Source organism: Cuculus canorus, chromosome 2 (genome assembly GCF_017976375.1).
Source record: "Cuculus canorus isolate bCucCan1 chromosome 2, bCucCan1.pri, whole genome shotgun sequence".
NCBI classification, from domain to species: Eukaryota; Metazoa; Chordata; class Aves; order Cuculiformes; family Cuculidae; genus Cuculus; species Cuculus canorus.
Window position 1 is genome coordinate 54,847,777 of NC_071402.1, and position 26,713 is coordinate 54,874,489.

Sequence of the window (26,713 nt, forward strand, 5' to 3'; positions counted from 1 at the left end):
CACCGCCCCTGCCATGGGCAGGGACACCTCCCACTGTATCAGGCTGCTCACAGCCTCATCCAGCCTGCTCTTGAACACCTCCACAGAGGGGGCATCCACAACTTCTCCAGACAACCTGTCTAGTGCCTCATCACCTTCACAGGAAAAAAGTTCTTCGTAGTACATCATCGAAATCTTCCCTCTTTTAGCCTCTCGTCCTACCACTGCACTCCCTGATAAAGATCCCCTCCACAGCTTTCCTGTAGGCCCCTCTTTAAGTACTGGAAGGCTGCTATAAGGTCTCCCTGGAGCCTTCTCCAGGATGAAGAATCTCAACTCTCTCAGCTTGTCCTCACAGGGGAGGTGCTACAGCCCCGAGATCACCTTCATGGCCCTCGTCTAGACTTGGTTTAACAGATCCATGTCCTTGCTGTGCTGAGGACTCCAGAACTGAATGTACTGCAGGTGAGGTCTCATGAGAGCGGGGGGGGGGGGGGAAATCACCTCCTTTGACCTGCTGGTTATACTTCTTTTGATGCAGCCCAGCGATATGGTTGGCTTTCTGGGCTGCGAGCACACCTTGCTGGCTCATATCCATCTTTTCATTCACCAGCACCTCCCAAGTCCTTCTCTTCAGGACTGCTTTTAATTCACTCTCCACCCAGCTTGTAACTGTGCTTGGGATTGCCCCAACCCACACCTTGCACTTGGCCTTGTTGAACTCCATAAGGTTTGCACAGGCCCAGTACTCCTTTTCTTTCATATTTGTTTTTCATTATTTTCCTGCTTCTGCCTTTTATTCCAAACACCCAGTAGTCTTAATATATTCATGAGCAAAAATTCCTCTGTATCTACAGAGCCCTCCTATTCACTACTTGTATCTGCATCTTGCTTACCAATTCATGCTGCTTCTCTTATCTTCACCACAGCCTGCCCAAAAGGGACCAAGGGAACAGCTTCAGCATTTAAATTCTATCAAAACTAATGGGGAGTTCAGCACAGATGTTTTGCAAGAGTCTTTTCAAGACTACAATAATCATGTAGGTCTGCTGAGTAGCCAAAGTACATAATAAAAGTTATCAAAAAAATGTACTGATGGAAAGTGGTAATCCTGCATTTTGAGGGAGCTCAATTCCGTAGAGGAAAATAGTAAGGAAAAAAGTGATCCAGGGGTGGTGGTGGTCGTGTGTGATTTAGCAAACCTATTTTTTTCCATATTTTATTGCATTTATAGAGGTCTAGTTTGAATACTGAAGACTAGAAAGAACGTACTGGTCCAGTGCTGAACACAGGTTCAGCAATTCTGACTTTCCCTCATTAACCCAGTAAAATGTTGAATGCTACCTACCTGAATCATCAGCTAATCTGCTGATTCTCTCCAACACAGCAATACAATCTCTCTCATCATCACTGACTTCCTTCAAAGTGTCCAGCAAACTTCGAGCCACCATTTGCCTAGTTTACAAGAAAGATTAAAAATTAGCATTATTTGTGTCCAGAAATGCAGCCAAATCCAAAAGTTGTTGAATCATACAAGTTTCTTAAACCAAACAGCAAATTATTACATATATTCACTTTTAGATCAGTTAATTTAGTTAGTCCTGCTTTGGGAATTCTTAATTCTGATACGTGGCATAATCATAAAGAACTGTTAATTTTAAATGTATCCCTTTGTCTTACAAGAGTAAGAGAAACCAGCCACAACGATAAGAAGTAGTAATGATCTGTCAAGTGGGAAACAGGAGCTGAATGTTAGGAAGTCAGTATCAGCCTTGCAATGTCACCTCTCAATTCCCTAACTTGTTCTATACAAAGGAAGACAACACCACTATCATCAGAACAGTTTTAAACAGAATCATGACCTTATTTCACAAGGAAAAGTACAAAATTTAAGCTGAAGATTTCCATACTGACAGTGACATTTAGAAGCAAAACTTCATTCAAATGCTATGTAGAGCAATGTGTATATACTGTGAAAATAAAATGTACCAGCCCATGTGTGCCTGGGACATGAATTAAGCAAAGTAGAAAATGAAACATTAAGAAAATATGAAACAAGTCAGAATCAATTCCGTTACTACTTTTAATGTGCAAGAAATTTTTCTAAGGATTAACTTGTCAGTGACAAGACTGAGCCAAATTTGAGGTTTTATCCTCTAAGTTCTGTTGCAGCCTATGTTACAAAGTTATACCCATCAGCTACATGGAGACCCTTAAACATTAAGTTTTTAAACAATGCATGACAATGTGTGGCAATCAACCTTTCCTCAACAACAGCCTGAAATGGAATAACCCTTTTTTATCTACTCTTTTGGACAATGGGAGTTGAACAGCAGTTTAGAGAGCTGATGTTCAACCCACACTGTCCATTATCAGGATTATCCCAACAGTGGAATGGGCTGAGAAATCATGTCCAACACACTGCTAGCTTTTGCACTGCCCTGGAGCAATTTATCAAAATGCTGAAGCCGCAAGAGTCAATTGCCAGAAAAATATCGAGACTATGTCAGATCTGACTAATGGAAACACTGTTAGGACGCAGCCTGGATATAAGCACTGGTAACAAACCACAGTGCTGTAGACAAGAGCAGAAGCATTGCTAAAGTTGATCACATTCACTAACAAAAAGCAAATATCAGCGATGGTCACAAACTGGTAAGAAACAGATGGTCACATTCTTGGTGTACAGGGGAAGCTTGAGAATTTTGTAATTCCATACAATTGGAGAAATGCAGTACATTTTAATCAATTTCCAAAGCCAAGCAGACAATGCCATTTTCTCAAACTCAAAATCATTAAGTGTTTCACATGGGCCACTTGCAAAACAATCTTAAACTAAACTGTTTTGACATACAGATTAACGAAATCCTCCAAAAACCAAAGTGTGAAAAGCTGTTTGCCTTTAACAAATTTCCTCTCCCTCACTCATTTCAACCTGCTAAAAGTGCAACATCTCTCAGAAAAGATCTTGACATGCAGCAAGAAGTTCAGCTACCAAAATCCTAATGGAGGGAAACAGACTACGTGACACACTAACCTAGAAGCAGAGTTGACTTGGCCTTTTAAAGAGCTGGACACCTCTGAAAAGAGAAGAAGAACAGATGAAGCATATTTCATAGACTAGCCTGCCTGGATGCATGTGGCCTCTACCTATTAAACAATCTTGGAAAATGAGAGACAACTCAAGTGACCACTGAGTTGGTCTCAGCAAGTAAGGAACCACAGTAAACAGCACTACATGCCATCAGGCTCCTGGGGACCACAGAATTGCCCCTTACTATGCTGGAAGTCTTGAAGAGTCTCACCTTCTCACAGAGGCCATTAGCAGTATCCTGCACTATGGTGGCTGGATACCACAGTAAGTTTTTGCTAGTTCCTGTGAGCTGGACAGATGGCTATGCAGAAGTAGCCACCCTGCAAGCTGAAGGCTACAAACCTTTTGCTCAAAGGAAGAGATAACACCCCAAATCCTAACCTGAAGTAGACAGATTTGAGTGGATTTAATAAATAAGTCCTAAGAAGAGACATTCAGCTTTTTCCCTTGGCTAAATGTAGAAGATGGCTCCCATCTGCATTCAGGTGGCATTTCCTTCTTTGGCTTGTAAAGGAACAAATGGGTCTACTTTTACATTTAGCAAATTTTGGTATAATAAAAAGCATTACAACAAAACAGACAACAGTGCAAGCTAAGTTCAGCCTAGAAAATTTAACTGGGTTGGCAGCCAGTAATGACAGAGTAATCTCTTAACTCCACCCATCCTATTCTGGGAGATGATGTCCACTCACGTCCTCTAAACATTATAGGCTCTGACCTAGATCTGCCACTATCCCCACCAACCTGCGAAAATTCTTGTTGTTTCTCCAAGGTGCAACATAGGACACGGAGATAAACCTGCCTTGCATTTGCCACAGGCTAACAGCTAGCATGTAGGCAAGTAATGTGCAATTACTTGAGCCCTACAAACTCACACTTCAATGTGCTCAGTTTACCAGACAGGAGACAGTAAGCAAGGGTCCCTGGTGCCCTGTCCAGCAGTCTGATCTTCCTTCTCATGCAAGCATTAGCAGTCAAGCTACAAAAAGTCTACAGAGGACTGCAATGAACTATCACGGCATAGTAGCATAGTTGGGACACGGAGCTGCCCAGTTCTAGCTACTGACCCGGCCAGTGCTAAACCAGGACAGCATGCAGTACAACTGTTTCAACTATTATGTGCAGAAGTGAAGGATAATTAGCAAAGTTCAAGATTTCATGAGCATGCATGGGGAGAGCTCGTCCAATGGTAGAAAAACTTATAGTTAGGCACACTTCACTGCAACTAGCAGGAGTTAACTCCGGGATAAATTACAAACACAGATTTATGTCCACATACAGGGGACAGATATTTTTAAGACTGCACACACGGACATAATTAGGATTTGTGACACTATACTACAAAAAGACCTATAAATCTCTTTGCTTGGCTCATTCAAACTCCTTTTACATACTCCTCTGACCTTAATTGGAATCAATACTTGGAGTTCTATGTGATATAATTACCACATACAGATCACCATCATTAGCCCTTTAATAAAGGTCTACTATAGAATTTAAATGAGTTCAACTGCACAAGGAATGCCTTTAGCTAGTAAGGATACTTTAAAAGAATAAAATAAGAGAAAGAAAAGATGTTTTTTCTTCATCCATTTTTTGAGAACTTCTAAATTATGTTTTGATAACATTTCAGGTTTAACTGAGCATTAGCAGCAGTAACTTAGCTTGGCACTGTTTTCCCCAAATAATCTCAGAAGACATTGTGGATAAACTCCCAACTTAGAAATCAACATCTCTGTACCCTTCCTAAGAAGAAAGGCTAAATATGCAGAGCTATATTCAGTATTGCTGAAGTAATAAAGACTTCTCTTAGGGCTTTGGAAAAATCCTGTCCTTTGATAGTTCAGCTTATATCATTTTAATATACACTTACAAGGTAAACTTTCTCAATCTACATTGTCAAAGTTAAACTTAAGTAATTTGTTTGATATACGAGTATCAGCAAATTTGTGTGCGGAAAAACATGTTTTGAGGTTTAATTTTTTACTACATTTTATATTTTGACATACAGTGGGCTTAGAAGGACTGAAACGTGAGAACAGAGAAAAGGAGAGTTAGAGATAGCAGAAATAACCTGATTTATCCAAAAATGATGAGAAGTGTCCTAGTCAGAATGAGTGTCACTACAGTTTCATCTGCATAGCTTTGCTAAGAGTTTGGCATTTCCTTATTGTCAACAGTCAACAAACACCCCAAAAAGTTTACATTGTGCTAGGCTGCACAGGCAGGAGGAAAGTGAGTGAGGAGAAAAAAGATGCAGCTATGAATAACCAAATTTGCAATTAACTTGATGGTTATAGTCTGATCATACCTACATGAAAACAAGGCAAGGTAATTCCTTACACTTAATAAATCTCGATAAGATTCTCAGCATCCCACCGAACACAGTATCTTAGAGAGGTTTTTGATACACATTACAGCACAAAGGGATGAAAAAATCATACTTCTGTTTTAGTGGGGGTACTGCCCGCATGCAAGTCTTAATTTTTAAATAAACAGTAAAATTATATTCTTGACTCAACAGAACAGGTGAAGAAGTACAAAGGCTTATGGTATAGCCCCGATACATCTAAAAATTTGTCACTAACCCTAACTCCTTGGAAAGAAATTGATTTCTTAGCTCCTGAAACAGAGCATATATTCTAAAAACTTCTAGACTACTTTCCAGAATCACAGACACATAAAACCAAGATTTATACTGCGACTCTCAGTCAGGAATTGGATAACCCCATTGAAACAATTCTTTGCCACATGTGGTATAGTCTCCTTTCTGATGCCAATCTCTTCCATCTAGAAAAGCAAGAATTTAGAAAGCAAGGCTATCTTCTGATGACCATCTCAGAAGCCACATGCCTATGCCATGAAGTCAGAGGAACATACCTTTTAGCCAAAAAAAGACAAGTTACCCAGAATCCTTTAGGCCAAATTTTAACCTGCACTGTAGACAGTGCAAATGCTACTGCTATGCTGTATGGAAGTACAGCTACACTTAATCCAGTACATCTTCAGTTACTGCTGACTGATTCTCTACCAGTATTTTGAAGATACACTGTTTCAAAAAAACTACTTCAAAAGACATCAAGTATTTTTGGAGGGAAAAGCTAAGAAGTACTTCTGAACACAAAGAAGCATGGCAGCCTTGTCCAGTGGGAGGTGTCCCTGACCAGTGCCAGGGTGTTGGAACTAGATGATCTTTAAGGTCCCTTCCAACCCACACTGTTCTATGATTCTGTAAGAGGAAAGCTTTAAAATATCTAAACTGATATGTAGATACAGTCTTAATAGGCAAGACCCTTCATACAGATAAATGACAGTTAGGTGCCAAGCTCTGCATTGGTTTGAAGAGAAAGGGCAACAGCAATTCCTCAAAAAGTAAGCTGATCAAAAGGAAGGGCTTGCTGCTCAGGAACTGCCTCGCTATTGGAGAGTGTAGTACATTTCTGAGCCTTCTTAATGGGGAATGCAAGTGTGTTAACTAGCAATAAAGCTTAGGAAAACCCACAAAAGATTTGTACTATGAGAAGAGGCAAAAGCCATGCTCCAATCTACACCAGCAATTGTTTTTTTATGCAATAGTAAAAGGGAAGTTTCATCCATGCATGCATGTATTTGTGCGCACCTCTACCCCACCCAGTGTTACAAGACACAAGGAGACCTTGTGTTTCAGAGTAATGGTCTTTGCTTTCTGCTCAGCATCTACTCTGTCTGCAATATGATATTGGACTACTGAGAGGTATGCTAAGGATGCTTCTCAAATGTGGTCTGGAGGCTGCCTCTTCATTAATAAATCTATAACCAAAGTACCACCTGCCTTGGCTTTCAGATACAAGAGAGGTCAATTAATGTAACATTTGTCAGGTTCTCCCCTCTGTTCTCATAGACTAAGACAACACCTGTGCTACAATGGTGAGGATTTAGAGTATAATGAGCTAAAAACTGTTACACAGCAACTCCTCCACCATTTGGGAAACTGTTAGAATTCCCTACCTCACCTTCCTTTTTCCAATTCATCTTGTCAAAAATCACGTTTATTTATATAAGAAGCAATTCCTATTTGCAAGTTCCAAATCCAAGCTGCTGAAATTTCTCAGGATGCAAACAGAGGTCCATTTCCATCTCACAGTGACTGGATTGGGCCTTCAGACACCAGCTGAGAAATTATGAGCATTCAAGGAATCCCCTCAAACAGGATAACACTTTTGTAATAACTGTTTAAAATCACTTAACTTTAGTCATTCACTTTAAGTGCACACTGAAAACATGATATATATGTAGTTGACTAGCCAGACAGAAAGTGATAATAAAAACAAACGCAAAGAGAAATAATGCTTAAAATGAAATTTAAAGTTTTTTTCAAAAAAAAACCCCCCACTAAAAGCAAGTTCATCCATTAAAGGAAAAAAAAAAAAAAGTCTTAATCTAATTTACCCAGGCTCAATGATTATGTTTCAAGGGTTTGGGCATCTACAATTTGAAGCTTCCACACAAATGCAGGTTCAAAAACAACTGACATACTATTAACTCAATATAACATAATGGTAAACTACACATAAGTAATTGGATGTGATTATACCATACTGAAAGAAATAAACTAAATTACATACAAGTTGTTTATTCTTATCTTTTCTCTATGAAATGCTTCAGTTCATCTGTCCAGCAAATAGCAATTATTCCCAAGATCGACTAATGCTGAATCATCATAAATTGCCTGCAATAGTTACTATCACAGAGATATAATTGCTACTCACAGTTGTATCACTAAATCATATGCTATTTCCTTCATTTTCTTATGCTACATAACACAGTAGGCCTACAAAGACAGCTAGGGTTAAATAAGAGGTTTTTACCAGCAAAAAAGCCCAAATCGGCTAATACAAAAAAAACCAAAACACCAAGGGCAAATCCACTCATCTTCCCCTGTAGGAAAGCACAGGCAAGCACAACACGCATAAAGCTGGACAGTGTCATCAAAAACACTTCAAGCTTATGCATGCCCTATGTCCCATGCAATCCACATCAAGAGACTGAGCAAGACAGTTTTTTTCTTAAAGGGGCAAGTAAACTATTAGGACCACTATTATTGTTTAAAATTCAAGTCACATAACTTGAATTTCCGAGTTTGTTCTTTTCCCTACTGGCTTTTATTACAGAATTGTCACCTACAACCCTAACAGCTCCTCTATCTTCCCTCTCCATGAAAACGCAAATATAAAAATCTCTCTCTTGGTTGGCAGATTGCTGATTTCATCACAAATTGTAAAATACCCAAAACTATGCATTTCAGAAGAGAAGAAAACTTTAATCAGAGATTTCCAAACTAATTAATGTATACAAATTTATGCAATTATAGTAAGAGAAGCCATTCTATAAGTGTTAGCCTCAGATCAATCAGAATGAAAATCTTCCATAAGTGGATGCTCATACATGTAGTATGGAATCGGAAGTACACTTTACATGACTACAGTTAAGAACAGGGCTAAACGCTAAATAACAGAACTCGGACCACAAACAATGAAAGAGACCAATCTATAGGGTGGTTGATCATAGACTAATCTTCCACATACTACTGAATTAAGAATTAAATGTAAGAGCAAATATGCTTTACTAAAGATTCACTTGAAGCCCAAACTAAACTATATTAAACTAAAACCAGAAAACTTCCATCTTAACATATTTTTATATATTTCTGTGATCTTGTAATTGTTCAGTTACAATTAAACACTTGTTTCAACAAAAATGTCTCCATCCCATTGCAGAGTGTCTGTGCTTAGGGAATGGGGCGTAGCGGGCGTGCGCCTGTCCTAAGTATGCTACAATATGCACGCTTTTAAGAGAAATGAGCTCGGTGACATTACAGAAATAAAAAGGGGAAAAGGCAGACCACAGTATTAACTGGGTAAGACAAGACTCTCTTCAGCAGGTTTTCATTTTCAATAACAAGAAGCAGCAATACTCAAACTGTAAACTATGGATAAGGATGATCGTGCAGAACGCTTCTTGGGTTCCTCTGGCAACCTACAGTGCTGTGCATTATCCTCTCCTGACCTTGCCTAAAGTATTTTCTTAAAGTCACTTTCCACAGAGTTATGGATGCAGTCTACTATTAACTTCTAGTTCTGTGTCAACAGGAATGTTAGCATTACACAAAGACCCTAAAATGATGTGGTCCAATTAATGAAAAAGTTCAAGAAGCCCTCAACTACTGCTGCTTAACTTTTAAGCAAGCGTAAGCAAATATTTTTCTGTTATCATTAATAATTCTCTCTCTCTAAGTAGGATTATCAGCAAACAGAAGGAAGAGGGAAACTGAAGAATTTTGTAAAGTCATTGGGTGTTTTTAAATTACCTTTATTTCACGCAAATTAATTTCAGTCAGATTCAAATCAGATGAATAGTTCACAAACCATTAGCCAGACAGGACATTTAAAAAGCATACCTGTTAAATATGTTCTCACTCGCAGCGTACTTGTCCAGTCTTCCCAAAGGCGTCAACATTTCATCTTGTGAGACAAAGTCCAGGGCTGAAGGTATAATAATCACATCAGACTCTGAGCTGTAGTCATCCACACCAACTATCAGAGACATCAGAAATATTCCTTATAATCACAGTAGTTTAACACTAAAATGTTTGAAATTGTTGGTCTGAAATACAGAAGTCTAGGCAAGGTCCTACTGACAATGTATAACTGCACTACATCATTCCCCTGTAGCTTTCCCCAGCCCGCACAAAGTCTTTTCTATACAACAGTGATTGATAACATACCAACTGGACTAACTGGATTTTGAATAATTTTCTCTGAATTCCCCAATATGGTGTTTCACTAAACGCCCAAGTTTAGTGATATTTTAGCTGACAAAAAGTATTTTTATACCTTATATTTTTATTAAGCAAATGACTTTTACCCAATTCAAAAGCCATGGCAAGACGCACAGACTAAAATCACAGCCGTTAGCCCAGAGATGAAGAGTAAATACATCATCTAACAGAACAAAAAAAAGAAGCTTTTCTAAGAAAGAAAAATCAAAATTAGGCGTGTTAAAAAGTTCAGATGTGTGTTGCTGTACATAACTAACAATTAAAATACGCACAATTCACCTATTGCATAATTATTAACTAGCACATCTATAGTGAACTTCATATAAACAGATACCATTATCAACATGGAACCACAATGAAACGGAAAAGGGTTCCAACCATGCCGTGCAGAGCCACTTAAGGAATTAGGATTTCAACTACCACCTTTTCTGGCTTCCATATGCCCTATAAAACTACTTGAAAACTTAGTCCTGTAACACACACCTTAGCCTGCAAATGCAATCACTTACTTGCAAGAACTATCTTGGGTCACCTGCTTTACACCTGAAAATACAACACTATAGTACACTATATTTTTCAGTCTAGACAAGTTTCTCTGAAAATGCTTTGGAAAACTGGCAAATAGAGATGGATAAAAGACAAAGACAGATCGGTAAGTCCAACAATGGGAACTCTATAGAGGAAAGAAAAAAAGATTATTGTTCTCTTACTTTCCATACAATTATACTATGTTACCTAAATTATCAGACTTTGTATCATTATCCTCAGCATTCAGAATATACAAGGAATGCAGCTACCATTTTCTGAATGTCTTCCTTAACGTATTTCAAACGTCAGAAGATTTAACACCAAACTCTCTGTAAGAATAATATTCTTAGACAATCTGAGTTAATACCGTTCCTTTACCAACAAACTAATTCTTTCATTTTCTAGGTAAATAATCAATAGACATTGTTTAATTGGTCATAAATAAACCTCATTCCTGGAGGAGGGTTCAAATTCTGCAGTAGCTGATAGGACATGCAATCTTATCCAAGGGCATTAGAAGAATCTGGGAAATGGGGCAAGGAAGAAAGCCTGTTAAGAGCTGTGAGACAAAGTAGATGGAAGAGCAATTTGAGGACAAGAACTAGTGCTCTTGGGTATGCCTAAGGCCGAGAATAACAAACTTCGTGGGGAGGAAAGGAAGCCTCAAAATTAAAAAAAAAAAAAAAAGGGGGAGGGGTCAGCTGCAGAGAGCTATTGCAGCACAAAGGGAAAGCATTTAGCAACCAATGTTTACACAACTGTTTGAACCCTTGTTTGGTTTGGGTTTTGTTAGTTTTTTTTTCTTGTTTCAGTCCTTTTTGCAATAATTAGTTTTACTTTCACAGGAAAGGTGGGAGAAGGTAAAACTGCATTTGTAACACAAGTCAGGATTTTATGCCAGGTTAAGTTAACAATGAACAAGCTATATCATTTGACAGGCTCACAGGCCTTTAATTCAAGCCACTGATTCAAGTAAAACCAGCGGTTTTCCTGTGTTGGTAGTTATGCCATGCACCTTTCTCACAGAGGCAAGTCTATTTAGAATAAAGTACATCAGTCAAAGGACCCATGACTATTATCTAGTCCAACTCCCTGGCCACTTCAAGGCTGACGAAAAGTTAAAGCAAATTGTCCAAATGCCTCTTAAACACCAACAGGCTATGGCATCAGCCACTTCTCTAGGAAGCCTGTCGCAATGTTTTGACAACTCTCTTTGAGAAGAAATGCTTCCTAATGTCCAGTCTGCACCTTCCCTGATGCAGCTTTGAACTATTCCCATGCACCTTGTCACTGGATACAAGGGACAAGAGACCAGCACATCCCTCTCCAAGCCCTCTCCTCAGGAAAACATAGAGAGCAAGGTCACCCTTCAGCCTCTCCTCTTCTCCAAGACAGACAAACTTAGAGTCCTTAACTGCTTCGCTTAGAAAATTTTGTTATATGCAAGTTCCTACTGTCGGAGGGCTAACTCAAGACATCCTTTGAAGCAACTAAGAGCCTCTGCAGCATCCACACATGAAATAAGTTACACAGATGCTCCTCATTTCAGAATTTTTGGGGTTTTTTGGTATCATTATAATTGTACCCTTCACTAGGGAGCTAAGCCACTGCACTTGGATCAATTTCTAAACTACAGAACTTTAATTAATACGTTAAGTCGTGTCATAACCAACTAGGAATAAAAAAAAAATCACTAATATTCAGTCAAATTATTTCTATGACAGGGTCATATTATTAATTTACAAGCATAAACTTAGGAAACTATGTAAAAATATCAACATAATTATCAGCAATATTATATTTTTATTTACCTATCAAATACATGAAAAATAATAAAAAATGCTAATCATTATATCAACTACCACAAGTTTTACTTCCTTCATTTATATTGTCTCAATCTCAGCTTTATGTTCCATGTTCCTCTTTGCCCCCTCTACATTTCCTCCCCCACCAATACTGCTACAGTGAGTGGTCCAATGCAGATACCATCTTAGACTGTAGGACACGGCAACTACTCACTCTACACGTCTTAACACACAAAACACACACCAAAGTTGAGTGGATGTCTGATGCTTTTGATTTATTAGTGCACTGAATGTTCTGATATTTTTTTTGTCTCATGAAACCTGTCAAGTCAACCAAACTGCTAAATCCAGATGTAAATATCAACGACAAATTGTAAGCAGCTGCTCGTATTTTTAATCTATTTGATGTCTCATACTAATTCAAACAGAAAACGAGGTGTATGGATTAGACTCTTCTGTCTGCACTGTAAAGTTAAGTTTAGCATGACAATGGGCTTGATATGCCTTTGATGCTGAGCTACATTTATTATTTAAATAACCCCAGCATCTCAGTCACAAACAAGATCATCCAAATGGCAGCATCCTGATAAACACAGCACTAATACTAACAGGAAAGAGAGAGGTGATAAAAATAAGTCAATCAGAATGTGTACAGTCTTTAGTTACAAAAAGTACCATTACAGTTATCTTGCATATTCATGTTCACTCCCAACATCAATACACCAAGCCAATCAAAAAGGAGCACTAGCCCACTAAAATCCCCATTCTAACAAAACCCATCAAGGAGATTTGTCTTTAACTTGCCCCAAATACAATCAGCTAACAAGCTATCCAAGAGGCAGTTAACCGAATACCATCTCTTCAGGCCTCCTCTACTTTCCAGCCAACTCTTGAGCACTTCCTCAAGTAGGAGGGGACCTTTTGTAAATTTCACAAATGCTAAAAACACCCTTGAACACAAGCCTACTGGTTTTGGCTGGGATAGAGTTAAAATTCTCCATAGCAGCTTGTATGGGGCTATTTTGTGCACCTCCAACTTACTTTCTGGAACAGCAGTGCGAGAAGTTGAAAAGGCCTTGACAGCTGTCCAGCAGTAACTAAAACATCAGTGGTATCAACGCTAGTTTCAGCACAAATACAAAACAGCCCAAAACAAGCTACTATGAAGAAATTTAACTCTATCCTAGCCAAAACCAGTACAAGTCTTTGCTAGCTCAAATGCAGAATGTCCAAATTAATTTTTACTTCAGAACAGACCAGGCAACAGGGCCACATGTTACTTTCCTCTCCTGCTGAAGAAAAAACTATAAGTCACTTTTCTTACTTCGTTTTTTCAAACCAGTACAAATCCAGACCAAATCCTCAGAAGGCATCTAAGCTACACCACTGAAAACTAATGCAACTTCAGAGCCTAAGTACCTTTTAATCTTGTCTTACATGTTCACCAACATGCAAAAGAAGTAGAGCCAAGAAATTTGAGTTGCTATAAAAACACCCTATCCCAGAAATTTAAAGTCACTAATGGTGATGGTGGATGAGCAATAGTTGGACAACAGTGTGAAAAGCAACAACAGTGCCTCTATTCTCTGTCCACACAAGCACCAAAGCAGAGCAAAATGAATAAATGCATTAATTTATCTAGACTACATAGCCTGCAAACTTTTCTTCAGATCTCCACGCAACTGTCACTAAACATAAGGCATCATTGTATAACAAGATAAGCACTGGATTTTGTTTCAGTGTCTGATAACCACTGACCTGTTCTATGACATAAGCCAACTAACTCCTCCTCTCTGTACCTTCATTTTCCTGTCCCATCATTTGTCTTAGTATTTTTTTAGAGGCTCTTCAGGCTTGCCTATCTATCTTGCATGTGGTCCATATTGTACCAAGAACATATTAACACCCCTGGCTTTAAATTCTTTTCTTTCCCTCAAGTTCTCCTCTGTTTTATGGCAAGGATATAACAATTTCTTGCCACAATTAATAACTAACATGGGCCATAAAGCAATTTTACTGACAAGCTTGGTTGAGCACACCACAAAACAGAGGTTCATTAAAAACTCAATCCTCTATAAAACCACAATCTGTAGGCTGTTTTCAAGTCAGATGATTTTTCTACTGTATCTCTCATCTTCATGGTATCTTTCACAGAGATCTTCATTATATTGTGTCTTCTACAGACAGGTACAGAAGATCATGTTTGAAAAAATAATGACAATTTTTCATTTATGTAATAACGCATGAACTCTGCCATAGACTGCTCAGTAGCAAGGTCTACATGTATTCTTTTTGTTCTTCTGTATCTGTTATGGGCTGCATGGCAGAAACGTATCATTCCTCATTTTGGCATGGAAACTCAGTAATAAGATGACAGGTGTTCTAAAGACGAACAAATTTCATTTCTCAAAGCTGAGCAACCAGCATTTTAAAGATTCAAAATTTACAACTAATATTACACACATTTCCCTCATTTTATCTTCTGCATTCCCAAAGTATTCTCAAGCTCTATTAATAAGTCTCTATGGCAGTTACTACAGGTATATCTAGTAAAACAGACTAATTTTTGTTCAACTGTAGTACAAGATATTTGTCATGACCTACATCAACTGTCATCACAAGCATGCTCAGGCATCAGTACAGGAGTACTTGTATGCAAGAAGGACCTAGGTCTGTTCTGCTGCTCAAGCAAGCAATTTTTCTGTTTAATAGTAGACCAAAAATAGTCCTACAAGCCTAAAAATTTGCTATCCTAATCACAAAATAATTAGCAGCAATTTTTGTTCCAATTCACCGTCTTCAAAGCTACGAGACAATAAAGTCACTGTACATAATGGTTTCTGCAGAACACAAGCAGTGTTCTCAGCCCTTCAATATTGTAAATACATTCCTTTCCATCTAATTTTCTGTAAGAAGTATAATTTTGCATCTTGATGTTCTGCAAAGAGATACCTACCTCAACATGAACATGGAAGCTAAACAAGTAAATTTGTCTGTGGCTAGAAACTCGTTACTCCTACCCTTTCACAGTGCACCATGTTTCCGCTCTGGTGGTCAGTGATGTCATTGCGGAAAAGTGTCAGTCACCCTACTTCGGCTTCATTAGCTACAACAAATTTACTGCGCTGCTTCAGTACCGTTAACCAAGCTCTATTGCTATAACAGTTACACAAATATTACAAAATGTGTTCGTGATGCCAAGTTCCCTAATCTTGTCTGCCAGACCCAGGTATAATTCACTGGAGATCTTAAATACCACTGTCAGAAAGCGGGAGCTGATTTTTCCAATAGACATTCATAATGCATCATCTCTGTACTCCCGCTGTAGCCTGAGAATGCAAGTGAGATGCCTCAAGTTTACCCTGATATTTTCAGAGAAAAATGCAAATTTGAATAATGTGTGATTTTACTCAGCAAAATTATAAACAGGCGTACAAAAGTATAAAGGGCAAACGATAACCTGAGATTCCAGTCTGACCACCATATTAGCAGAAATAAGAACCACATCTGCCTTTCTCTGTCTCTTCCCCAAACCTACCCTTCACATGTGGAGCGCCATCCATCTTGAGCTTATGTGATGCACGACACCTGAATGTAGACTTTGTTTTCTGTATTCCACGTTTGGAGGGACTGGGTTTAGGGGTAGGAGAGAAGGAGGAGAGAGGTTGGAGCATGGAAGAAGATAAGAAGGGGGAAATGCAAAGCAGTTCTGATGCAAAGCTGCTGTGCTAACAGCAAGGTTTACCACATCAGCCCCTACGCAGCACTTTATCAGCAGAGCTTACTAATAGCTTGAAGCACAGACATTGCAAACCCTTTAAAATAAAGCTTTGGTACAGGCTTGGGATGGGAAGCATTTAGCAGATGAAAGAAAGACATAGGAATCAAAATCAGCAGCTATGTACATGCAGAACTTATGCAGGTATGGCACAACAAACTCAGAAGACCCATTATACTAAACATAATAGATTAAGAGAATAGTCTCATTTAGCAAAGGCCTTCAAAAAATTATATGTAGCTATCAAGCATGTGACAAAGGAGTTGCATTAAGCATCAGAGGAAACAAGAGGCAATACAAAATTCTTTAAGCAACAAGGACAGGTACAGCTACAGACAAGTTTCTCTGAGGCACACACAAGCAGCATTGAAAATTATGATTTCCTCTGAAACAAAGGAAGAGTTCTACCTCACATTGCTCACTAGTCATTTATTCGTACAACAGTGGCATGTACCTTCTACTGGCTAAGGGTTAGACCTGCAAGAAAAATTGGTCCAGAGGAAACTGAAACAAAGACAAGAACATCCAAGCTACCAGTAAAACAATCAACTGTTTATATTTCATCTGCCAATTTCCCGTTGGGCTCATGTCACACCCTATCACCAAGGTACTCAAGTCCCCTGCTAGTTAAGTTGCTATCTTTTATGCCTTCCAAACAACGACATACAATTAAGCATGGTGGAACAAGGCTGGAGTGAAGCAAGTCAGCTAGTACAAGCAGAAGTTCCTCTAAGGTATTTTTTTCTCCTCTACAATTTCCTTACAGTCAAAGGAAGGTATCTCTGCAGAACACTGCTGCTTGTGGGTTTTTTTTTTATTGCCTCCATGATTGACTGAGCATTTTCAAACACCGCAAAGATCATTCCACTTCCATCTTCAGTCAACACATTATCCATGGTCCTATCATTACAGGACACATGCATTTACTGCATTTGAAGTTCTGCCCCTAACTAGGCAGCTGGTAAACACAAAAGTGTCAAGTTCAAACTAAATATGATTTTACCTTGGACTAACTGGAAGGGAGAGCATTACGAAACAAGCAGTTGAAGCTCAAATGCTCCAAAGACTTGAGGCAGCCTTGCAGTGCTGATGTGAAACACATCAGCTACTAACCCAATTGCTCCACTCGAATCCGGTGTTGCTCCACTATGAAGTTATTTTGCTTGGTCCAGTCCCAGGAATCAAAATAAACTTGCTTGGGCTAAATGCTGTAGAGAAGGTAAGTTCTATGACTCATACATCCATAGTCTGTATACCATGGCTTTGCAACACAAATCACTTTGAACTTCTGAACTATATTTCTCCTCTGTCAATTTAAATTGCACACTACACTCTTGAGATGTTGTTAAACAGCATTCAAAACTCTTGGAGGGATAAGCCTTCCTGTTTGAGTGTTCAGAGGTGGATATTCTTTCTGCAACTCTTCACATTTTTTTTTTCTTTCTGTATGTGCTCAGTATAAAGTATAAAACTGGTCAATGGAGGAGACTGAGCAGCACAGAACACAGTGGATACACTCTTAGAAAAAGTAAGTAAAAAGATATGGGCACTAATTTCAGTGTTATTTAAAATAGAATCTCATCTAATAAAACATACAAGGAAACTTGCACAAGCAAGTATCCCTACAGACTAATCAAGCTATTCATCCTTCAGGCTAGAGAGGAAGGAAAAGGTGGCCTCTCTTCCATTCAAATACCTGGGAACTGTACAGGCACTATGGTAACAAGACTAAAAAAAAAAAAAAAAACCCTAAAGCAGACTTATTTATCAGAGAAAAACGCTCAACAGTCCGCATTAGCACTCGTATATAATGTTACTTCTATACATTAACATATTTAGCTTTTACAGAAACTGTATCTCCGAATAATGCTTATTCTTTTTACTATTTGCTTTTCACTTTTCTTTCCCATCAAACCAGCACTCGGTGCAGTTTTCTGCTCTGGCAAATGAACACCCTTCACAAACACATTTTGGCACTTTATTCCATCTATACATTGGACAGGATTTTAACACCTTATTGCCAGAAAGAATCACAGCATCCCAATCAAACTAAGAAAAAGCCACATTAATTTTTCTTATGCAAGACCTTCCAAAGCAGAGAGAGGAGCCCTGATGTTATAGGTTCCTTTAGCAACAGCTGTCTCTGGCCTCCCTCTTCTGAAGGCTGAATCATTACTCCAGCTCTCAAAGAAAAGGCTTTCATCTAGTTCTGCTACAGTCATCTCTTGCAGCTACTACTCTTAACAATATAAGCTTCCTTCCCACACAGAGGGAAAGTCTCCGGGAGGGTCTGGCAGCAGAAGACAAACACAGGAAAGAGAGACATTTTCTCTTCAGCCGTGGTCTGCCACCTCCACAACAGGTCAGCAGTCAGAAACAAATGCAGGAAAACCAAGGTTTCAATCTACCTTAAGCTTAACATTTTAAAAATTTCCAGCTCTTTCCTGACTCATTCACACCTTCTCCTTTCTTTTTTTCCTCCAAATGAGAGAGAAAGAGACAATACCTGAAATCCTAGAGGATAAAGGAGAAGACAACAATTAAAAAAAAAAAAATTAGAAAAAAGAGGAGCTGGCAACCTTAATTAAGGATTCCTGTCAGATACAAGAACATAAAAAGTGGCTGGTGAAAAGCACATTTCCCCATCAGAAGCAATGCTACTGGCCTTGGGAAGCTGAAAGCCTAGAAAATTACCTCTTCTTCAATCCTCTGCTAGGTGTAATGGAGAAAACATGCAGCTGCATGAGGAAAGTTCATTAGCCTGTATCAAATTAAGCACAACTGTTTCCTCCCATCACCTGCTCTCTGGGACCCTAAGAGGCTGTTCAAGAAAAAGACACTAAACATTACCCACCAGATACCACTAAAACCAGAATTCCCCGGGGACACAGCCATCCACCCAAGTCTCCCAGTTTCTCCGAGAGCCATTCAGAAAGACAAAGAAATGAACTAAAGAGTCAAGAGAATTAAAATCTGATCTCCAGGGGAAACAACAGACTTAACAAGTATGCTTCATTAGCATTAAAAACAGGTTATTAGGTTCCCAATGGAACACAATCTCAGTCACACCTGAGAACTGGAAGTCAGTCATTAATTTCCATTATTATTTTTTGCAACACAGACACTATAGGCTGCAGACTATTGAAATGCCAACCCAGTAACTCAAACTGTCTAGGCACTCTTGCTAGTGCTAAGTCTCTGATGGAACTAAATGGTCAGTACTGCAACATGGCATCTGAACATTATGCTGGAAATTTAGCTATATGCAAAGCTGCGACTGATTCCAAGAAGTGACCCAACTTGCAGTCTATACAGCATAACAAAACATACAGCATAACTAACAGCATAACAATTTGCTAATTCTTGTTCCACAAGAAAGGAACAAAGGAATCACAATACAAAAACTTCTGATATTATGTACAGCTGCCCGAAATATAAGGCGAATTTTAAGATACTGAATGCATGTTATCCCAGCATAATTCACTGCCAGGGAATAAGAATACAACAGAGCATCAAGCTGTGATTGTGATTTGACAACACAGGGAAATACAGACTGATTTTATTGGGGAAAAAACAAAACAAACAACAACAAATTGACACCAAAAAAACAAACAGCAATAAAACCCTTTTGACTCTTAGCAGAGAAAAAAAGAAAAAAAAAAAAGAAAAAACTTAAAAGAAAAAAACTGAATTGAAATTAGCTTCTATTTAAGAAAATACTTGTGCACTATCTGAAGTCTAACAGTATAGTTTAATTAAAAGCATTCAACAAACAGGAGCTCACTCCTAACAAACAGGAGCTCACTCCTAATGCCAGATGATTTGCTGATCACCTAGATCAAGGACACATCATCAAAGACAAACCAGTTTTTGACACCTGCAGATACACAAACAGTACTTTCTTCGAGCTCAGCTAAATAAATGGTTCACATACAGCTCAGAAGCTCACTGGGAGGAGAGACTGGAAAGACTCATCCTCCTTTTTCAATCAACGAAAAATAACACAATATAAAACTAAAGGTAATATTAGATTACAGGTATGTTATGTTTTTTAATCCTTAGAGCTGTTTAATCCACTAGTAAAATCCAAACAATAATACTAGATTTGCTAGTTACAAAAAGTACCTTACTGTTAAATCTATCTTATTGTTAAACTCTTAGGCTAAGGAAAAGAAGTTTACACTCAGGTGTGTATATATGTAAGTATTTATAAAACTCATTTAGCAGTTCTGAAGTAGAACTGTCTAAACTAAGGTTAGATATTAAAATAACATTTTCTGCATTAAATTAAAATACCTGGACACTAAGTGTACAAAGAAAAGGTTAACTACCACTCACCATTTTTCAACATGATAAAAGGTAAAGCTTCAGAATCTGAATGCTAAGCTACTTGGCCACCAAAGCGTGAATCCAGGACTTGCAACTATCAGAAGTCCAAAATTCGTACATAAATGCAGCTGCCAGTTATTGATAATTAACATTTGTTTAAAAATACAAATCCAAAACAACTTTTAAACCAGTTATTAGATAAAAATTTCTTTTCTCTCCCTACTTAAATCGCAACTAAAATATCAAGCTAAAGCTCTCCTCTCTAACAATCTGACTTCTAATTACAGATGACTCCTTTCTCAGAATACACATCCTGCACATGTCAACGGACAGACTGAAAGAAGTCAGCATCATGGTGCATTTTATTACATTTACTCATACTGATCAGTTCAGTCTTCAGAAATATCCAAGGATGGAAGGGAGTGTGGAACACTCTTGAAAGACTCAAAGAGCATTTTAGTTCTCATCAGAAATATATAATTCTACGACCTCCCATGTGTGCTCTTTAGCCATTTTTGTTGCTTATTTTCTTTTCTGCTCTATACTTAGTTTATACAGTTAGGTTATTCTATTTTGATTTTGTATGCACATACCAAAGATCTGAACAAAAGCCAGTTTTTCCCTGACTTCTTTTTGTGTATCATGCAAGACTTCAGACAGAAGACCAAGGAAGCCAATAGTTCAAGCAGTATTATGGGTAACTGTCCAGCTGATACTGAACCGCTACCTTAATTTTCCCACCTTAAGATAGGATAGAGAGTCTTCTGTAGGCTTCCACTCTGAATTTTCAACCTATTGTCTTTAGGGTGGGGCGATTTTTTTTTGCCTTAATAGACATTGTGCCAGGATTCTTGTTAGATTCACCTTCACTCAGATGAAATGCAATATTATTACTTATTTGGACGGTTAGAAAATTGCCTTTCACAATAAGAACTTACATTTAGGAATTGAACGCCTTTTACAACCTTCTGTACATTCAGTAAGAATACACTCGCTGAATATTTATTTTCTGCTTCAAACTACCAAACAAGGAAAAGCCACCAGCTGAGCACAGGAGAACCAGAGTTTCTTTAATGATTTATCATAGCCTCTGACATCAGGAGCTACCTCTACAGAAGCAAAATATTAGCTAAAAATAAAGTACTGAAATACCACATGCAAAGCTATGTAACTACTTAAAGCAACCATCTGTGTAATGTACCATCATCAGGTGTAAAGTACACATTTACCTGGGGAAAAAAAAATAAATAAATCAGGGCTCTCCAGTGGTTACCAAGCAACCAACAGCAGAAAATAGTATGAAGCTTTCAAAGTAGAAATGCAAACCAAAGCTGAAATTAATTATTTAGAAGTCAATCCAGCTGGTTTATCAAGCAGTCTCTGAAATCCTTCCTTACAGAAGCTGCTGTTTAATCTCTGACCTCTTAAACAAATAAACAAAAGGCATTTTTTTAAGACAGATGCCTTCTACGGTATATATTCTGAAGGTCTCCGACTACTCCAAAAGCAGATTTACTACTCTGTTGAAACCCAGGAATGTTCCACTTAACCTAAATATTTATGAAGTTCTCTCTGGGAAAAGGTAAACTGTATTTTACAAGCAATGATTAAAACAGTACTCCAAAGACATAATAATTTACTGTTTTAGACAATTAGCATCCAATGAGTTGGTGGCACAATAAATGAGGGAAGGCACAAATTGTACAGTTGTACAACAAGCTGTTGATTAAACTCCAACTAAATTACAATTAGGTGAAATCCTTAATTCCAGAGACCTTAAAGAAAACCATCATAAAACAACTGTTCTTAACTCTGTGCATCTAAAAAGGCAGATGGATGCTTGGTTCATTACTTTTAGCAGCAACCGTGCATTGTCGTTTGCTCGATTCCAGGACTTTCTCCTACTGCTTTAGAACATGACCAATAGAAGTTATCTATTAGTCACCTTAATGATTCTTTCATTTTCTTTTGTACTTCTATTGCACCAGAGAATTGTGAATCCCATTGTAAACTATCATTATAAAAAAACAAACCATGAATTTGTGATTCAGAATCAAACCCAGATAACTGATGATCCAAAAAGGAATACCTAATCCAGTAAAATATCCTAAAACATACGCCTAATCAGAGACCGAGCTTCGAATGTCCAATCCAGATCTGTACCCATGCATCTAGTCTCCTTGACTCTCCAGCGTACTTTCATGGATGTTTTACTATTGCTTGATAACAGATCAATTAAAAGCCCAAAGATCTATTGAAAATTACACAGTTCACTTTTCAAACTAGCCAAACAACTGATCCCACTCAGCCTTTTCTTATAATTCATATTATTTTACATTTACCCAGTTTCTCCTCCTAGATTACTCCACCAGGGCTACAGGCATGCCCGCATGCCTTTTTCTCCATTTGGCCTTAACTACAGCTCAGCACATTTAACATTGAGATGACAGCTGCCAGAATCACACATGCATAAAAGCTGCCAGCACTTCCAGGTTTCTCATAACTGTATTACTACTTCAGGAACACACCTCTAAACCAGTGTCTAACTCTACTGCTTGAAAGAACTGTAAACATTTGAAATATTTACAGCGGAGAGGTACTGTAGTATGGGGTTCAGGTTCAGTAAACCCAGGCAAATTGCAGCTTTTTTTTTTTTTTTGACACTGTCTTTTCTGTATGTGCAGCCATGAAATGCAATCCTAAACAATGCATCAATTGGGAACACTTTCATAAATTACATAAGACCTGTTGTACATACATACAAAATATGGTTATTTCAAAGGGATACCACTGCACAAGAGTGCTTTTGACTGGATATGCACAGTCTCCCTGGTCTGTGTCATTCTTCTTCAAGCTCAAACCTACCTCACAAAAACAAAACCACATACAATTTAGAACCATAAAAGACATCCTGTGATTGAACCACACCCAGACAACACACATTGATTCATACAGATTCCCGTTTTTTCTCTTAAAATAATATGCATTAAGTATGGGGTTATTCATTTTTATCTACTTCATCAAAACCTCAGTAATTTTTAATGAGGTTTCAAATTTTCAGATTTCCATGGCTCCTGCCTTCAGGATGCTCTCATCTGGACTGAGTCACACCTCCATGCATATATTATGTTTCTAAAGACAAGCTTTCAAACCATCACCAGAAACCCACAGGTTCAGAATCTCTCCAATGACTACAATCATATCTTATTTCAACTCCTGTCAAGAAAAATCATAATCTAAGCAGAAATTTAAGACCACACCTTCCCCCCCCAAAAAAAAAGCGTGTCACTTCTGAGAAAGTCCTCTTGCAATCACAGAAAGTTTATGAACAGCTATGATATTAATCTGAATTTCAAGCAAGTAGAATCAACAGAAAAGACAAACCAAAAAGCCTTAGCGAAAAGCTCCGTCTTTGTGCAAGGCAACACACAATAAAAACCTTGTGAATATCAGATGACAAAACTGAAAACGATGTAAAACACTTACAGCTGAGTTCTGAGAAATTAAAAAAATTAAAATCAATCCATAAAGATATAAAACGAAAACTTGGGGTGGGGGGGGAAATCACTCCCCTAAAAATGCAAAGGCACAAAAAAGAAAGCCTTTTCTCCTGCCACCCAGTCCTGGTGAGCGGATTGCCGTGCAAGACTGCACATCAGGCAAAATCCCTTATGACAGCAATAAGGGTCCCTACGCCCACCGCAGGCTGTGAAGCAGACGCCTGCTGCATCACCAGCCACCTCCGCCTCCATTTTCACTTTTCCACCCGAAAAACGTATCCTCCTCCACTTCCTAGAAGCTCCCTGGGTACCGACATTGCCGACAGACGCCTTCTCACCTGAGTTAAGATTTTTTTTTTACAGTCTGCCCCAGCCAGGCTTCACACCTCCGAATTAATAATTTTGCACCAGAGCCACATTCTGCAATTTGCACCCTGATATTAACTCTTTTCCACACATTTCCTCTCCGCAGGGTCAGGAGGAAGAACAGGGGGCCTGCGGGGGGGGAAGAGGGGAGGGCGGGAGGATAAGGAGGAAGAGGAGGAGGGAACGCAGAAAAAAACAACAAAGATATAAAACTATATCGATACAAAAGGCACTGGCACCCTTCACGCTGCAGCCTCCACCCTGGAAGGTTTCTCCTCCCCGGAGGCGGAGAAGAAGGAGTCGGCGTCGTCTCGTCCCCCCCACCCCGTGCCCGCTCCGTGAAGGAAAGGCTTCCCCGCTGCCGCCTGAGTGGGAAGGAGGAGGCGCGCGCGGGCGCTAATGCAATATGTGCCCCCCCCCCGCCCGGCGCGCGCCCTACGCGCTCCGCGCCGGCCAATGCATCCTGTAGCGCATGCCCTACGCGCCCGGCGTCGCGCGCCCTACGCACCCGGCGCGCCGGCCAATGCATTCTATAGCGCGCCCTACGCACCCGGCGCTGGCCAAGCGCCCTACGCATCCCGTAGCGCCCTACGCAACCGGCGTCGCGCTCCTAGTGCCGTCCAATGCATCCTATAGCGCCTTACGCACCCAGCGCCAGCCAATACATCCTATAACGCTCCCCTCGCTGGTCAAAGTGTCCCGTAACGCGCCCTCCACCCCAACGCACCCCGGCGCGCGACGCCGCTCCCGCTCGCCCGCGGGAAAGCCCGGCGGAGCCCGGCCTGCGCCACGCGCGCCCGCGTGCGCGTCATGTACGCGGGGCAGCGCGGAGCATGGCTTCCTCCTCCTCCTCCTCGCCTCCCACAATGCACCGTGGGCGCCCCCCCGCCCCTCCAACCCCAGTTGAAGCCACTTCCTCGCCCGCCACCCCTCCCCCCCGCCCCCCTTTTCCCGTCCCCCACTCACATCCGTCGATCTCCTCCTGTAGGTCCTCCTGGAGCAGCGACAGATCTGCGGGAGACACAAACCGTGTTCCAAGGCGCGCCGGCGCTCACCGACAACCGCCCCCCTCCCCAAACGCCCTCCGCGCTGCCCTTCCCCCGCCTCGCAGCTGGGGCGGGGGGAGAGGAAAGGGGGGGGAGGAAGGGGAAGGCAGCGTGCGCGCATTAGGGGGGGGGGGCGCTACCTACCCGCCATGTTGGCTGCAGCCCCAGCGGGCGCGCGCGGCCCCGCGGCGATGGCGGGAGGGGAGGGAGGGAGGGGGGGGGGCGGCCCCGCGCGGAGCGGCGCCCGCGTCCCCGGGAGAGCGAACGGCGAGGGAGGGAGGGAGGCGGGAGGGAGGGGAGGGGTCTAAGCCGGACACGCTGCCCCCGCCTCCGCCTGCCGCCTCCCCGCCCCTCGGCCTGAGTCAGGATCGAGGAGTGGTTGCTGGGGTGGAAGGAGTCGCGGGAGCTTGTGGCTCCTGGAGCAGCGCGGCTGGGAGGACGGGCTGAGGAGCGGGGGGGTGGTCAGACCAGAAAGCCGGCCGTAAATGGGCTGCATCAGAAGGAGCGTGGCCGGCAGGGTGAGGGGATCCTCCCTCTCTGTTCCTTTCTCTTGAGACCCTACCTGGAGCGCTGTGTCCGGCTCTGGGGTCCCCAATACGAGAAAGGTATGGAGCTATTGGAACAAGTTCAGAATTGGGCCACAAAGATGATCGGAGGGCTGGAGCACCTCTGCTACAAGGACAGGCTGAGAGAGTTGGGGTTGTTCAGCCTGGAGAAGAGAAGGCTCCGAGGGGACCTTACGGCGACCTTCCAGTACCTGAGGGCCTACAGGAAAGCGGGGGGGGGGGGGGGGGGGGGGGGGGGCAGGACACGGACTTTTCATGAGGGCATGGAGTGATAGAATCAGAATAGTTTAGGTTGGAAGGGACCCTAAAAATCATCCAGTTTCAACCCCCTTGCAATGGGCAGGGACACCTCCCACTAGATCAGTCTGCCTAAGGCCCCATCCAGCCTGGCCTTGAACACCTCCAGGGATGGGGCACCCACAGCTTCCCTGGGCAACCTGTGCCAGTGCCTCACCACCCTCATCATGAAGAAGTTCCTCCTTATTGTCTAGTCCAAATCTGCCCCTCTCCAGTTTATACCCATTGCCTCTAGTCCTATCACTACAAGCCTTTGTAAAAAGTCCGTCCCCAACTTTCTTGTAGCCCCTTCAGGTACTGGAGGATGAGGAGGAATGACTTTAAATTGGAAGGGGGCAGATTTATATTAGACATTAGGAAGAAGTTCTTCACGATGACAATGGTGAGACACTGGCACAGGTTGCTCAGGGAAGCTGTGGCTGCCCCATCCCTGGAGGTGTTCAAGGCCAGGTTGGATGGGGCCTTGAGCAGCCTGGTGTGGTGGGAGGTGTCCCTGCCCATGGCAGGGGGTTTGGAAATGGGTGATCTTTAAGGTACCCTCCCTATGATAGGACAGCCCCGCTAGTCAGACCACGTGTCTGAGTACATTGTCCAAATGCTTCTTAGCA

General features: G+C 40.7%; 1 protein-coding gene across 8 annotated transcripts in view; it reads right to left on the minus strand.

The window, feature by feature from the left end:
- PPP4R1 (protein phosphatase 4 regulatory subunit 1) overlaps positions 1-25,486 on the minus strand; it is a 65,881-nt gene extending 40,395 nt beyond the window's left edge. Inside the window, exons 1-4 of one of the 8 annotated variants that reach the window (XM_054058643.1) lie at positions 25,387-25,486; positions 25,163-25,207; positions 9,510-9,594; positions 1,328-1,434 (exon numbers count right to left, since the gene is read on the minus strand). In XM_054058643.1, coding sequence (XP_053914618.1) covers positions 1,328-1,434; positions 9,510-9,594; positions 25,163-25,207; positions 25,387-25,393 — 244 coding nt within the window. In that variant the 5' untranslated portion in view covers positions 25,394-25,486. Of the gene's footprint in view, positions 1-1,327; positions 1,435-9,509; positions 9,646-15,761; positions 15,854-24,168; positions 24,304-24,923; positions 25,056-25,162; positions 25,208-25,386 lie in introns of those variants that run through there. The other 7 variants (XM_054058640.1, XM_054058644.1, XM_054058642.1 and 4 more) reach the window with 7 other exon arrangements.
- Positions 25,487-26,713: the final 1,227 nt, after the last annotated feature.